This window comes from Aedes albopictus, chromosome 3 (genome assembly GCF_035046485.1).
Source record: "Aedes albopictus strain Foshan chromosome 3, AalbF5, whole genome shotgun sequence".
NCBI lineage: Eukaryota > Metazoa > Arthropoda > Insecta > Diptera > Culicidae > Aedes > Aedes albopictus.
In genome coordinates, this window is record NC_085138.1 from 114,198,256 (window position 1) to 114,212,516 (window position 14,261).

At 40.6% G+C, this 14,261-nt stretch overlaps 1 protein-coding gene and 1 long non-coding RNA gene across 8 annotated transcripts in view; one reads left to right on the top strand and one right to left on the bottom strand.

The window, feature by feature from the left end:
• The window catches only part of LOC134292052 (uncharacterized), a 387,121-nt gene extending 385,847 nt beyond the window's left edge, over positions 1 to 1,274 (top strand). Inside the window, exon 2 of the long non-coding RNA XR_009999428.1 lies at positions 935 to 1,274. This is a non-coding gene — a long non-coding RNA (uncharacterized LOC134292052). The remainder of the gene's footprint in view (positions 1 to 934) is intronic.
• Positions 1 to 14,261, bottom strand: part of LOC109409584 (maternal protein pumilio) — a 310,089-nt gene that overhangs the window by 140,081 nt on the left and 155,747 nt on the right. The window contains exon 9 of one of the 7 annotated variants that reach the window (XM_062860732.1): positions 5,562 to 5,627. The exons of the other annotated variants lie outside the window; for them this stretch is intronic. Within the exon in view, the coding sequence (XP_062716716.1) occupies positions 5,577 to 5,627 (51 nt within the window). The 3' untranslated portion in view covers positions 5,562 to 5,576. Of the gene's footprint in view, positions 1 to 5,561; positions 5,628 to 14,261 lie in introns of those variants that run through there. 7 annotated transcript variants of the gene reach the window in all.

A 14,261-nucleotide genomic window follows, 5' to 3' on the forward strand; every position in this document is an offset into this window, starting at 1 on the left:
TAGAAAATCGGTCAGGTGTTAAATGAGGTGATTTTTTTCGATTGCTGAAAATTATATATAAAATTACTGTTCACATATGTTATATTTTTTTTAATACCAGAAAAGTATGTGCCATGCTGCAGCAGCATGAGTAATGAACATTCTGGCAAAATTTCAACTCAATTGGAAAATTAGTTGTTGAGATATTAAAGTCTCAATAGGGCCCATATAGCCGAGGCGGTAAACGCACGGGTATTCAGCATGACCATGCTGAGGGTGACGGGTTCGATTCCCGGTCGGTCCAGGATCTTTTCGTAAAGGAAATTTCCTTGACTTCCTTGGGCATAGAGTATCTTCGTGCCTGCCACACGATATACGCATGCAAAATGGTCATTGGCAGAGGAAGCTCTCAGTTAATAACTGTGGAAGTGCTCATAGAATACTAAGCTGAGAAGCAGGCTTTGTCCCAATGAGGACGTTACGCCAAGAAGAGAGAGAGAGATATTAAAGTCTCAAGTGAGATTCGATTTTTTGAATAAAATTCAATTGTAAATCCAAAAGTTCATGAAAATATTAAATAATCAATTTTTTTATGCATCCAGCCGAAAGTGGGAGTAATGTGGTTTTAAATGCAGAAAACTTGTTCTTAATAGCATAGCTGGTTTGGTTACTGTGCGCCATTACAGACACAGTAATCAAAACAGTTTCGTTCTCTGAAGGTTCTTCCAAATAACCATGCAACCAAATGCAAATTTTGCATAACAATGATGTTGGAAATAAAAACTTTGCATCCGATTATTATTAAATAAGGTGTACGATAACATAGGACCAACTTTGTTAAAAATAAATAATAACAAGATTCGCTAGAGTCGAAAATCTGCATCAATGGAGCAAAAAGTATGACATTTTTTAATATGACCATTTTCATGGATTAAATTTTTGATGAAAAATGCAGGTATCAGGTATCAGGTATCAGAAGGCCGGCTCCAGAGGCACGTTATCCTCCATTTGGGACATTTGTGCCATCGCCATACATATGAGCCTATTTCATCATTTACCTGAGGGAGAATGGGACAAGGGATGGGAATTGGGAAAGGGAAAGGTGATGAAATAGGAAGGGGTGCCCTAGAAGAGGGAATGAACGCATAAGCGCAACGAGAGCTCATAGCTCATACCACAACGGGGTTAATCAGTGCCCTAAAAAGGACACTGTAAAACGCATAAGCGTAAAAAGAGCCTATAGCTCATTGGAGGTAGCTTGCGACGTCATGCGATTTTCAATATGACATAGAAAGGCACGTCATCAAAAGCATCCTCAATATTCAAGAAATCACCCAAGCAAAAACTACGTTTGAGCGAGTGCTTTCTTGAAAACGTATACAACTTTGTGTAAAAGAGTCACTGTGGACATCCCAAAATTTTTGGGAGACATGTGAGTTCACATGAACAGGCATGTTAGCCAGACGAACATCACAGATGTGATAATCGACAATGCGTTTCGAGCATTTCAGAAAGAACGACGTAACCAGATAAATCTGGAAATTATTCCTTCTTTTTACAACGCACGCACCCTTTCGGGAAAAAACTACAGAGCAATTTCACGCCATGAAAATACCCAATAGAAAACTACAAGAGTTCAAAACATGTTTGAAAAACTCAAATCCCTCTGGAGAAAAATAGGACAGAGCCCCATTTGTTGCAGGAGATTTGAAGTAAGCAGAGCTTTTAAGTGCCCACTAAATCGATTCTATAGCTACAATCCTCGGGGTAGAAACTAAAGATTCGTAGCTATACAAAAGACTGGTTTATCCGAAGATATTTAGAACTTGAACAAGTCCGAGTTCCATTCAGGAATACCTCTTTCGGTCTGCACAGACCGCAGAGGACAAGCTTCTTTCAAAGCAGTAGCTATGGTATACCACAATGAAGGGCGTTGTAATAACAAAACCATAATGAAACTCTCTTGGAGTAGCAATGGAAGCGAGTTATCCATAAAATGTGTTCGCAACCTATTATTACAGGTTCCCTAGCTTGTTAAGCAGGGACACCTGAATACGCAAAGTTTGCGAAGGAACACTCCAAAGTCCAAAAAGGTCAAATGGAGAGTCCTCATCTGACACATGCCAATCAGTCAACTCATGACAAATTCTGCTCATGCAGATTTGGGTTAGGTGCAATTCTATGTTAAGTTAACCATGAACTGTACTACCTAAGTATTCCATCATAGTGAAGCATCTCAAACCGATGTTTGAGTTACTTCAGATGCCAATATCAGCGAAAAAATGCTGAAAACAAGAGCTTGCTTGAAGGCATCAATAAGGAAAGGTTGAAACATACTGTTAACGTTATTCTAAAATATAGCATGCTCAAGGCACGACAGTTCATCTATAATGAAAAAAGCAAAGCTGGGTTCACAAGGTAACCTATACAGAAGTTACCCTATGAAATTGAACTTTTTGAAGTAGATCCACTTGGGCTACATACGCTTTTTACGCTGAAAATTGATCTGAGGTTGCCTTGTCGTAGCCACTACCCAAACTAGACAGGATTACACTCTTCACAATCACAGCACAAAAAGGAAACATCAACGACGAACCAAATCGGTGTCAATTGAAAAACGCCAATGGCGAAAACGTATTAAGCGAAACCATATAGGCAGTAATGTAAGCTAATTAACAACATTTGAATAACCCCGCCCTTATTTAGCCTCAAATTCGAGACTTAAGAAGGGCAACTGATTATCTCGGAGAAACGCAAGGTCCACTGCACCATTGCTCCGGTTAGCGCAGTAAGGGCGTAATACTGTGGAGGACGCCCTAATTCTCCACAGGCTCCGTTTGTGGTTAGGTTTTTATTAGACCCCCCTAACCATTCATTCTTTGGCACGGTAAGCATAAAGCCGCATAACACCATGAATTAGGGGTCACCTGTTTAGTGGACTCTTACCACTGGATCAGGCGGTCCGTAGTGTTATTCTTAGCCAATTGAGACAACCGCTACCGACACTACACAGCTATCTAGGCTGATCGGGAAAAGAAGTTAACATTGATGGTCAACTTCCAAACGAACCCGAACAGCCGGTAATTAAAAGTAAATTTTTCTTCTGTATCATTTAGAGAGCAATTTTCTACTACTCTGGACAAATTTTGAGTCGAATCGGTGATGCTATTGCAACACAGGACTTGAATGAACATTTTTAAATAATTTCTATGAAAACAAGGCAACTCACTATAACAAGCCGGAGAATGCTTGGTGCATTATAACTGGCCAACTATTGAGCTCTACCTTTAGTAGAATAGTATAAGATTCCAATATGTATATCAAAAACTTCATGAAAATGTGCATATTAAATATGTGGAAAGTTATGTCGAATTTTGAGAAATGGGTTTTTATTTATGTTTTACGAAAACCGCTTCAGTTACACAATAAAGAACATTTTGCTTAATGTTATATTTTTACCACGTTTGAGAATAGCTACAGTAAGTTATGCAAAAAACTGATAATGATTTTATTGAAAAATAAAAAAGGTATCATACACGAAAGTAGTCCGTTTTATAAATTGAACAGTCCTTACATAAATCTGTAGCCATGTCTGTAGCAAGCCGTAATGTAATCGGAAATCTGACAGTCATTTCCTTTTCTCGTTTTTATGCATCTATAAGGATCAGAATGTAACGATAGTATAAAAGTTATACTGAAACAGAGGATGACAAGATTTTCAGATGTTGAGGTCCTATATTGAATGTTTTTTTGGAACTACACCAGAGACTTCTATTTACCATTCCAGAAATTATGTTTATTTTATTGGAACTTGACTGTAAATAACAAATCATTACGTAGATTAAGAGGCGAATGAACCCTTCTGCTCTAAAACCTCTTTAATCAACGCAGAAAATATATTATAGACTTAAATTGTGAGACAACGTGGACGTTAACGGGTTAAAGTTGACGTGCATGTTAGAGAACAAAAGTCACGCAGAGAAACACAACGATTTTTTTGTGTCTGCAGCAAGCTTTGGAGTCTCTAACAGATTTTGGGCCGCTGAATCGGAATCCGGGCTCTGATTTGCTCCAGCACGTGGCAATTTTGAGCTACAGATTCAGCCCGTGCAGCCCGGGAAGTTCACTGCATCTGCACAAGTTCATGTGGATGTCGGAGTGTTGTAGATATAGTTTTTGGCAGAGGATTCACACATTGGTGCGTGGATGCCACGCATAAGGTGATAGATTGTGTAGTGATAACTCTGGAGATGATGCGGCATAGTTTGCTGGATATCAAAACTTGTAGGCGTTTTATGATAGATTTTTTTTTAACACTTTGCTGTAGAAGTTGGATGGAAGGGAAACGTTTCTGATTCTAACGATGCCAATGAACATCGATCGGATAATGTAGATAGAAAGATACAAATTAGAAGGACAGGAATGGGCCTGGGATTGAACCCAGGTCCTTCTGATTATGAATAATCAGAAGCGGTAGCCACTAGAGCACCAAGCTGGTCTCGTGAATTCATCGATTAAAATCTAAATTAAAGATTTATGCCAAATAAATCGTTACTTTGGGTGTTAATCGACCAGTTTCCCCTTTGCTTGAAAAAAAAAAAATCATGTCCATACCAAATGGATTGCAGTAAAAAAAAAGCACAAAATCGCATATTTGGCCCAGTAAATTGAGGTATATCTCGAAATTATGACGCAATGGAGTAAATCTAGGCCCGGAATCGGATTCGGGGACTCAAAATTTGTCAGAGACACATAAGTTTGCTCTTCATATAGACCAACAGTTAAGTTTTGTATCAGTGTGAAATTAATTAATTGTAAAGAACACATAACTGTAACGTCACGCACAAATGAGGTAACGCACTTTTTTCTATTAGACGACCCTGAAACTAGCAATTACAAAGAATATGTGATCAAAATCAAACTAAAAATGAACGAACATAATCAGTCTTGTAAACATTCGACACTTTTTACTATCTTCATTTCGTTGCCGCAGTCGAGTGTCAGCTTGCTTTGTTACATTCGTGCGCAAACGAGACCTCTTACACACAACACGAGCAGTAGAACGAAGATCAATAAACATAAGAATGTCAAATCAATGTCATCTGACACGATGACATTTGTCTAATTCTAGCTTTACGCATAGATTTTCAGTCAATTCCGATTATGAATGTTAATATTAGTTTATTCTTGCATGTTGCATTGAATACGACACACAGATGGGCAACATAGCTCTTATTATGGAAGACGACAGGAATAACAAAAGCCGAACCATCTCCCGAAGCCGCTATCGTGCTGAAGTGCATTCGTTTGACATTTTTGTTTCGAGCAGTAGTTTGGTTGCTTATGTTGCGAATGTCGTAGACAAAGAAGGCCAAATATCGACGAAAAGGTTCAAATGACTGTGATCTCTAACAAGACTGAACATAATCTGTACTAATTACAAGATAATTTGTTCAGGATTTGTTCAAGCAGTTACACCACTTTGTTGAACAGGAAAATTTATGGTTGGAGAACCACCATAGTATTAACGCAAATAAAATTTAGCTGTTCCATTCTCGATAATGCAAATTGCAGGATATATTTGCTATTTTTTACATTTAGTACTTACTGGTTGGCTGGTGTACACAATTCGTGATGTTTCGACTTACCTGAAAAGAATGAAAAAAAAAAAACAATTATTTAGTTGACAAAACAAAAATTATCAAATCAAATGGCTGAGGAGCATAGGTTTTCCAGTAAAAATAATAAAAAAAGGTGAAGTACTAGATTTGTAGTATTGAGCTGAATTTTAGTATGATGAGAATGTTAATTCTCCGTTTCTGCAGTGAAATGGTGCAAAAAGCGTGGGTATTATGATTCCTTGCCTAATTTGATGCTGTTTGAGCGAAACTTTGGGCAACAGTATTGTTGTTTTCTCCAATTCTTGCAACATAAACAACACGCTGCACCATTTCACTGCAGAAACGGAGAATTAACCTTCTCACCTTACAAAAATTCAGCTCATTACTACAAATCTAGTACTACACCGAACGTGCCCCATTGTCAGAACCATGGAAGTTCCATTGTAATGTTGAGGGGATCTACTGAAAATGTTAATTATCTGCTCGTATATTTTTGTGAAATGCAAAAATACTTATATGTACTGGAATACATCTAATGGCTACATGTTGTATGCCCATAATAAATTTTAAAATGCTTCTTATGTTCTATTTGATACCCATTTGTCTTCTCAGTGATTGGAATCGCAATTCAAGCATTGCAAATTTGAATTCCATGTGGTATGATGCTTCCCACCCAGTTCATGTGAGACAAATTCGATTTCAGAGGTTACAACCGAAATACCTAGGCACAGTAGCATATCCAGACACCCCATTCGAAGAATAATGATAAATGTTCCTGACTCAACATTTTCTGTATGATACCGAAAAAAATTGGATCCTCAGGAAAGAAACACACCGAAGAACAGAAGAGCAGCATCATGTCTACTGATTTCGCTTCACATCCTCCCCATCGTGCATCATGTAGAAAATTGATATAAAGTTAACTTATGGATTTTACACCATCAACCAGAAGTGCCATGTTCAGAGGCCCCATGGAGTGGTAGTACTAGAGGTGCCACGAGCAAGAAGCGAGAAATAGCAAGGGCAAAAGGATATGACCCAGTTTTACAGCAGCCCCTATACCTAAAGTGCAGCGCAGTAGTTCCGCCTACACACACAAACCACCACCGCCAATCGTGTTGCACCAGAAGAAGTCGGGAAAGGATATACAGCGCGAAACGAATGGAAATAATTTTCATATTTTTAGCAATCCGATTCCGACCAACCCAACGGTAGGGCGGAACTGAAGTTGTAGGAGGTATGAACTTTCCGACCGAATGTGACATGCGACCGCCGGGTCCCGTCGTCGTCGTCGTCGGCCGCCGCAACAATATGCTGCTCCTGAGTTCGTTTCAACTTGTGTTCCTACTCTGTTCCGGAATGTTTTGAAAATGGAAAGTTTAAAATGTGTGTTCTAGATTTCTTTGCCTACCATCGGCATTGCATCGTAGGTAGGAGGACTTGGGCCGGTAATAAAGGGGAGCAGTGAATGAATACGCAAATGGTTTTTGTGCAAGGACCATTGAGCATAACAATGTCTATTACACATACTGACGACGATGACGGTTCAAAGCGAGGTAAAAGGATAAGTACACAAGAAACTGACTTAATCGTTTTCGCTTTCAAATAGGAAAGAATTTGAAAAAGGTCTGATTAATTTACATAACAATGAGATATGGTAACCTTTTTCTGGCATATACCAGAAGGTGTGGGCTCAGTTTGACTCTCTATTCTATTAAATCGTTACCTGTTATGCGGCTTAGTTGGGTAAAGCACCGGTCTAGCGAATACAGAGTTGTAGGTTCAAATCCCACCAGAACGCTATTTTTTTTCAAAAATCCGATTTATTTCGATCAACGTTGAAATATTTTCGAATTAGCAAAATTGAAGATAAGTTTCCTCAATTCTAAATTTATTTTATGAAACATCTGGTTTACATTTTTTATATATCTTTATTTGCATCTCTTTCAAGTATTACGTTACATTACATTCAATTTATGAGTTCTGAACGGATACCAAACAAGATCAATACTCTTTCCAAGTGAAAAGGACAAGGAAGAATAAAAAAATGATGTTATTAACAAACAATGCATAAATTAAAAGGTGTGCCCCGGACGTCGCAAAGCGAATGGCTCACGGCTCTGAATGGTAATGGCCACGCCGCCCGCGGGTGTATGTAATTGTAAATCCTTCACAAGAAGCATAAAGAAGGCCATCAGACCCCGTCAAAGGACAAAAAGGACTAACCTACTTGAAACAAGTACCGAGGCAGCAGCACCCACCAACCAGCAGCGCCAGCGCACTATCAAAAGCAGCACAGTACATTTTCATGGAAATAAGAAGCGATTTTATTACGTTTCTCCCACCAACCAGCAGCAGCAACAGCAACCCCACCAGGACGACAAGTTCCGTTGTTCTACAGAAGCTCCCATCTTCCTCAGTTTCGCCTCTGGTACACTTAAAACACCCCACGGTTGCCTATATTTAGGCAGCCGCGTTGTACTGGAAACTCTAAGCTCGAGTGTACCAGTAGGGTGTACCCAAAATTGTACCTTGTTAGGGAACGTGTGCTAATCACCAAATGGTAGATCAAACCTTTTGAGAGGATAAAGCCATTTGCACCTCTCTACTGTTGGAGGATGAACCAATGAGTCCCTAAGCAGTGCTGTTGGTTGATTATCGCGACCATCACGAGATAATGGTTGGTTCTGATTTCTGGAATTACCATTACCAAGTGATACCAAATTGCTAGCATACGGGCCGCATAGCAAGCATTTTGTGGATTGTACTGCACTCAGCTCTTTGTCGCGATGACAGTTGCTGATTGTGCATCACTCAGTGGGTTGCGAGAGAATGAATCTCTCTGAACAATGATGCATGACAGACGAAGTGAGAGGATTTGCCTATGCAGGTCGCACTGAGTGATGCGCTTTGTGTGTAGGTTCTAATTGACCTATGCAAAACGAATGGGGGATTTGTGACGTAGTACCGTCGTTGTGAAATACGTTGTGCAACACGTGGAAGAGAGTGTCATGACAATCATATTCATGTCAGTAGTGATGGTCACAAAACGAGAATGGTGGGTGACGTGTGTGCGATTCAGTCTTTTCTGGTGTTTGCGACTTTAGAATTTAGTTTTTTTTTTAAACTCGCAAACGCCAGAAAAGACTGAATCCCACACACGTCACCCACCATCCTCGCTTTGTGACCATCACTACTGACATGAAGATGATTGTCATGACATAGCGCAGAAAGGAGAGAGGAAGTACAAAGACAGGGTGGTACTAGTTTGGTTTTTATCAGCGTTTTCGTGACTAATACGGTGATGGTTCACAGCACTGTCCCCAAGTTTCCTGACAAAGTAAAATTTTGGAACACCCTGACACTTGAATACCGATGTCGTGACACGACAAGTATGTGATGCGCTCTCTTCATATGCTACCAAAGCGCAAATGTGACTCGTCATGCACGAAGCTGTATGCTCCTCCGTCGGTCCGCCCGTTCGTCCGTGGAAGATGGAAGTTATTTGGTTTAAGGGGGTAAGCTTAAATCACGACGACGCCGACAACGACGTTACCGCCGCCGTCACCACAAAACCGGGATTCATTCGTTTGCTCACGTACGACATGCATCATACCTACCGCACATTTTATTTCCCGCCACTACCACCAACAGACCGTCCGCGTTCATGTGACTCAATGATAATGATATTTTGTGGTGTCTAACAAACAATGTTTGATACACATTGCGGCACAAACGGAGAGAGACAGTTTGTAGGCGGTGGTCTTATTGCACAATGTTGAGTGAAATAAGGATTGTTGTTGCGATGGTGTCAGAACGTGCTGTGATCTCGCAGGAACTGAAAAGGTGTGAACCTCGATTCTAAAGCAAATAGGGATGGTCATGAACACATTCGGCGTTCTCATTTTCATCGGCAACCCGCTAATTAAAGCGAACATGTGCCGCAAAACACTTTTCCGGATGTTTTCACGAGCTTGCACAGACGCATACGTCATAATCATCTTTAGCACTTTCTGATTCGCTCTCTCTCTACAGTCGCTAACACCAGAAAATATTAAAATGCACATACGTCACCCTCCATCCTCGTATCGTGACCTTCACTACTGATATTGATATGATTTTCATGACGACAGCTGCGCAGCGTCACCCTTACGACGCACAAACTTTCACAATTTGTCCTTTCTTCCATCCACGCTATGTCGCTATATCTGAGCGTCTCTAAATCATATATAAGGATACTCATGGCCAAGGATGGGAACACTCACTTGGAAAGAGTTACACTCACTTACTATTTTCTCAGCTCAGAAGCGTGCAATCAAGAAACGATGTATGGAAGACTTTTGCATTGTGGTTTTGGTTAAAACTTTGCCGAATAGAGTAGGGGTCGCACACGCATACCGAAGCCGTGAGGGAGCTCCGAAGGCAACTCTCCAATAGGTGAATGTAAATTACACTCACCTCGTGGAGAGTCGCTTTTACAACTCTGTCACGACTTTGATATGCGTGTGCGTCCCCTAGTTCATTTGGCAAAGTTTTAAACAAAACCACAATGCAAAAGTCGTCCATACATCGTTTCTTATTATTATTATTATTATTTATTAAAGACCTTTTAACCCGGGGGTCATTCAGGTCTGATTTTATAAACTATATATCTACAATCTTCATTGATTTGATTCCAAACTTTTTCGTTTGTTTTTCCACTTTTCTCGTCCGCTTGCTAAAAACGAGATCCATTTATCCAAGTCATCCTGGGCTGGTTCGGGTTCTGAAAGATCCACACTGCTAGCTGTATCCATTTCATTCTCCTCCTCATCGCGCGCACGTCCATGTGCGGTAGTTGTTTCTGCAGTCGTTTTCATATCAGCTCTCTTTGCTGGCGGCGGTTTTGTCTCTCCTGGGCTCAGCTGACGAACATTCCTTTTGTACTGTTGCTTGCTTTTCTCGTTTGCTTTTTGTTGTGACGTACCATCCTGATTCATTGAGTTCTGCATAACTGGTGCAGACGGCGAGATCGCTTCTGCTATTGTGCTGTTTCGATCGTTGTTACCGTTCGCCTGGGCAGTATTTTTTGCAGCCTTTCTATTTTCTGTGCAGGATTTGCCAGAATGTAGAGGCTGCAAACAGTGAATGCAGCTTTTCGGCTGGTTTTTGTAGGTTACCAGTGTCTTTTCACTGTTAATAGTGATCACAGACTTGATGTGACGTCTCAACGTCATTTTAGCTACGCGGACGCCAGAGGGGAGGCCTTTATAAGCAAAGGCAGGACCCCAGACTTGCTCCCTCACGTAGTGCACTTCTCCGTACTGCTTCAGATTAGCAGCGATGTCGTCGTTGCTAACATTTTCAGATAAGTCGTGGAGCTTCACTTCCATACATTCGTCGTCCATAGCCAGACGCACTTTATACTGCACACCACCAACCTGAATGTGGTGTTTGCCATTGTGTTGTTCTACAACCGTTTCGGCAGTTTTTTTATCCACGCATTTCACATAGGCACAATTTTGCACATGATGCATTTGGAGTCTCTCTAGTTTTGCCGAGCGCAAACCAAGCACTTCAGAAAGAAAGGAATGGATTTCCGTGAACGAAGGTCGTACTTTGAAATTAGCGAAATCGACTTTAAAGGTATTGGCACGCGGACCGATCACCGCCATTGTGGCGGGATAGATGAAACGAATCTACAATACCGAGCGAAATGTGAAACACGTCTGTTTCGCACAGATGATCGTGCAGAACTGACATCGTTTCTTGATTGCACGCTTCTGAGCTGAGAAAATAGCAAGTGAGTGTAACTCTTTGAAAGTGAGTGTTCCCATCCCTACTCATGGCGATAACAATGATGTGTTGGAATCAGGGCGCAAAATTTTCGAGCAGACGAGTTGAAGTTCACCGTGCGGCAATTTTCATTCACTTGCCTGCATATTCATATTCAGCTGCTCGAAATTCGTTTGTCAACTGAATGAAAGTCAATGAATATTTGTAAACAACCTACAAAGTGTTAAATGGCTGATAAAATATTACGTTTCGATTACATTTAACGGTGCTTTACACAGATCTTTTCCCATTTGATTGTTGTGGAGTGTTTTTGAAAGGAATAGTAGCCATAAACGCAGGTAATTATGAAGATGTTTCCAGATCTGCTTCATATTCAATGACTACGAATTGACTGACTGTGTGAAGAGGGAGAACGAAAATGATTTTTGTTTTGTTTTGAATATTCAGTGCAGAATTATTCAAATTCGTGCTGTTTTCAGTCAATGACTGTGAATATTTTGCACCCTGGTTGGAATCTGTCGTGATACTCATTCTTTGCAAATATTGGCACCAGCATAATATACTACCATCACTTCAATGAAGAATACAACTAACCTCGCGGTTGTTGTATGACCGCCATTAAGTTTCGTTCGAAATGAGTATCGCGACCGTGAGGGTCAATTTGTTCAGTATGAGTGCAATTGACACTCACTGCATAGGGAGGGCAGAGATTGTCGGCATACTCAGCGCGGTGTGAAAGAGCTTGTGCTTCACTCAATTTTAAATGCTGGCCTCCCATTTTTTACTAGATACAGAGACGAATAAGTAAAAGTTTTCGTGACTGTGCGAGAGAAAAAAAAACGCAGCAGTAGCTCTACTCGTTACGACGCAGAGAGTAATGCACAGTGCAATTTACACTCACTGCATAGGAAGGCCAGGGATTGCCGGCATACTCAGCGCGTGTATTTACACAACTTTAAGTGCTGGTCTCCCGCTTTTGACAAGAGGCAGAGACGAATGAGTAGGAGTTTTCGTTACTGTGCGAGAGAAAAAAACACACAGCACTAGTACTACTCGTTACGACGCGGAAAGTAATGCACAGTGCAATGCAGAGTGCTTAAGAAATCCAACGTTAGACGGCACAAGGAAGCTTGCAATTATTTTTATCTCACATAACTCACGTACCCGATCACTAAGAAATATGGAATTTTCAGCAAAGATACTTGACAACTAAAGGGTCATGTTAAGTGCTTAAGTATATGAATCGTTTGAAGCGATATTTCAACATTAGTTAGGGCGTCTTAGGAGGTTTTAGCAGTGTTTTAGGGGTGGTCTAGCAAAGATGTTTAAGGGAAGTTTTCAGGAAGGTTTAACCCTAGTAAGATGTTGGGATCCATATGACCCAGCCAGACGCGCAGGACGTGCACTACGCCAGTGTGGTGCGCCTATCCTAACATCCTAGGAGGGTTAAGGGAGTTTTAGAATCATGAAATTCTCATTTAAACAAATGTAAACGACAAACTTGTAGAATAATTGATCTGAAAACAGTTGAAACACCCGGAAATTCTCCTGAAACGTCAATACAACTTCTTGAATTGTCTTGAAACTTTACTAGAACATCCCTTAAATCCATCAACACGATTTGGAAATCCCCTAAAACGTTCCCGGTCTCCAGATGCTAAAGGCATCCAAAACTCTCTCGAAATCCCTTAAAGCCTATAAAACAATACTAAAACCCCTTGAGCCCCCCAAGACGCTCATGAAACCCTTCAAAATGCTTCAAAAACCCGTTGAAACCCCTAGAATCGCCACAAAACATCTTGAAACGCCCTGAAACAGCCTAAAACGTCCCCGACACCCATTGAAATACCTTGAAAGCCCCTGAAAAGCTCCAGAACTCCTCTGAAACCTCGCTCAAACTTCTTCGATCGCTCATGAAACCACTTTAAACAACCTAAAATGTCACTACTGTCTACTTAACACTACTGAAATCCATTTTTAACCACCTGGTACCTCCCAAGAGATCTCTACATCTCCACTGAAACGTTCTTGAGACAATCTGGCGTAGAGTTGCGCACTGAGACAGGTACAGAGAAAGTGCAAAGGCACTATCCACAAATTACGTAACGCTCTAGGGGAAAATGGAGTCCAGTCAAGCGTTACGAATCATACAAAATATTCAAAGCTTTCATACAGGAAAGCGTTATGGAGGGGTGAGGGGGGGGGTGGTGTTGGCACAAAAAATCCCGATTTTAGCGTTACGCAATAAATGGATGATGCCAAACGACAGAGGAAAACTGACAACTGATTGCACGTGCTCGTTTTTTTTTGAATTGGTTATGCAGTTTCGTACACGGGTAAAAACCCAAAGCATGACGAAAAAGCCATAAAATCATAAAATATGCCGCTTCATGATCACATGACTGCAAGTCATAATATCATGACGATAATTACGAATACGGGTTTCAAAGATGTTACGACAAACCTTTTCTTATTAAACTATAGAACAGCGGCATGAAGGAATGCAACAAAATAAAAGGGTGCGGTTTTTGTACTCGTTACACGAACCTGTGAAGCCATTTGATTTTTCATCCCCATTCCGATTGGCGGTGTTTCATCTGTTTTAGATTATTCTATAAATATTAAAAAGTGTAATTGTTTTCGTAAATCGCGTATATCAAATTTTGATAATCTCAGACCTCCCCTCCCTTCGTAGACTTTCGTCAATACAAAACTTTTAAAAATTGTAAGAGCGGTCCCTTATTACTCTAATCTAATTATCAAAAATGCCAGTAGTGTTAAGTTTTTCAGCGTAAAATGTGGAGTGAGGTTGAGGATCGTATGCAACAGGAGGTAAGTGTTTGTTTTGTATACAGAATTTACACTTCCCAGAACAATGATGGCGAC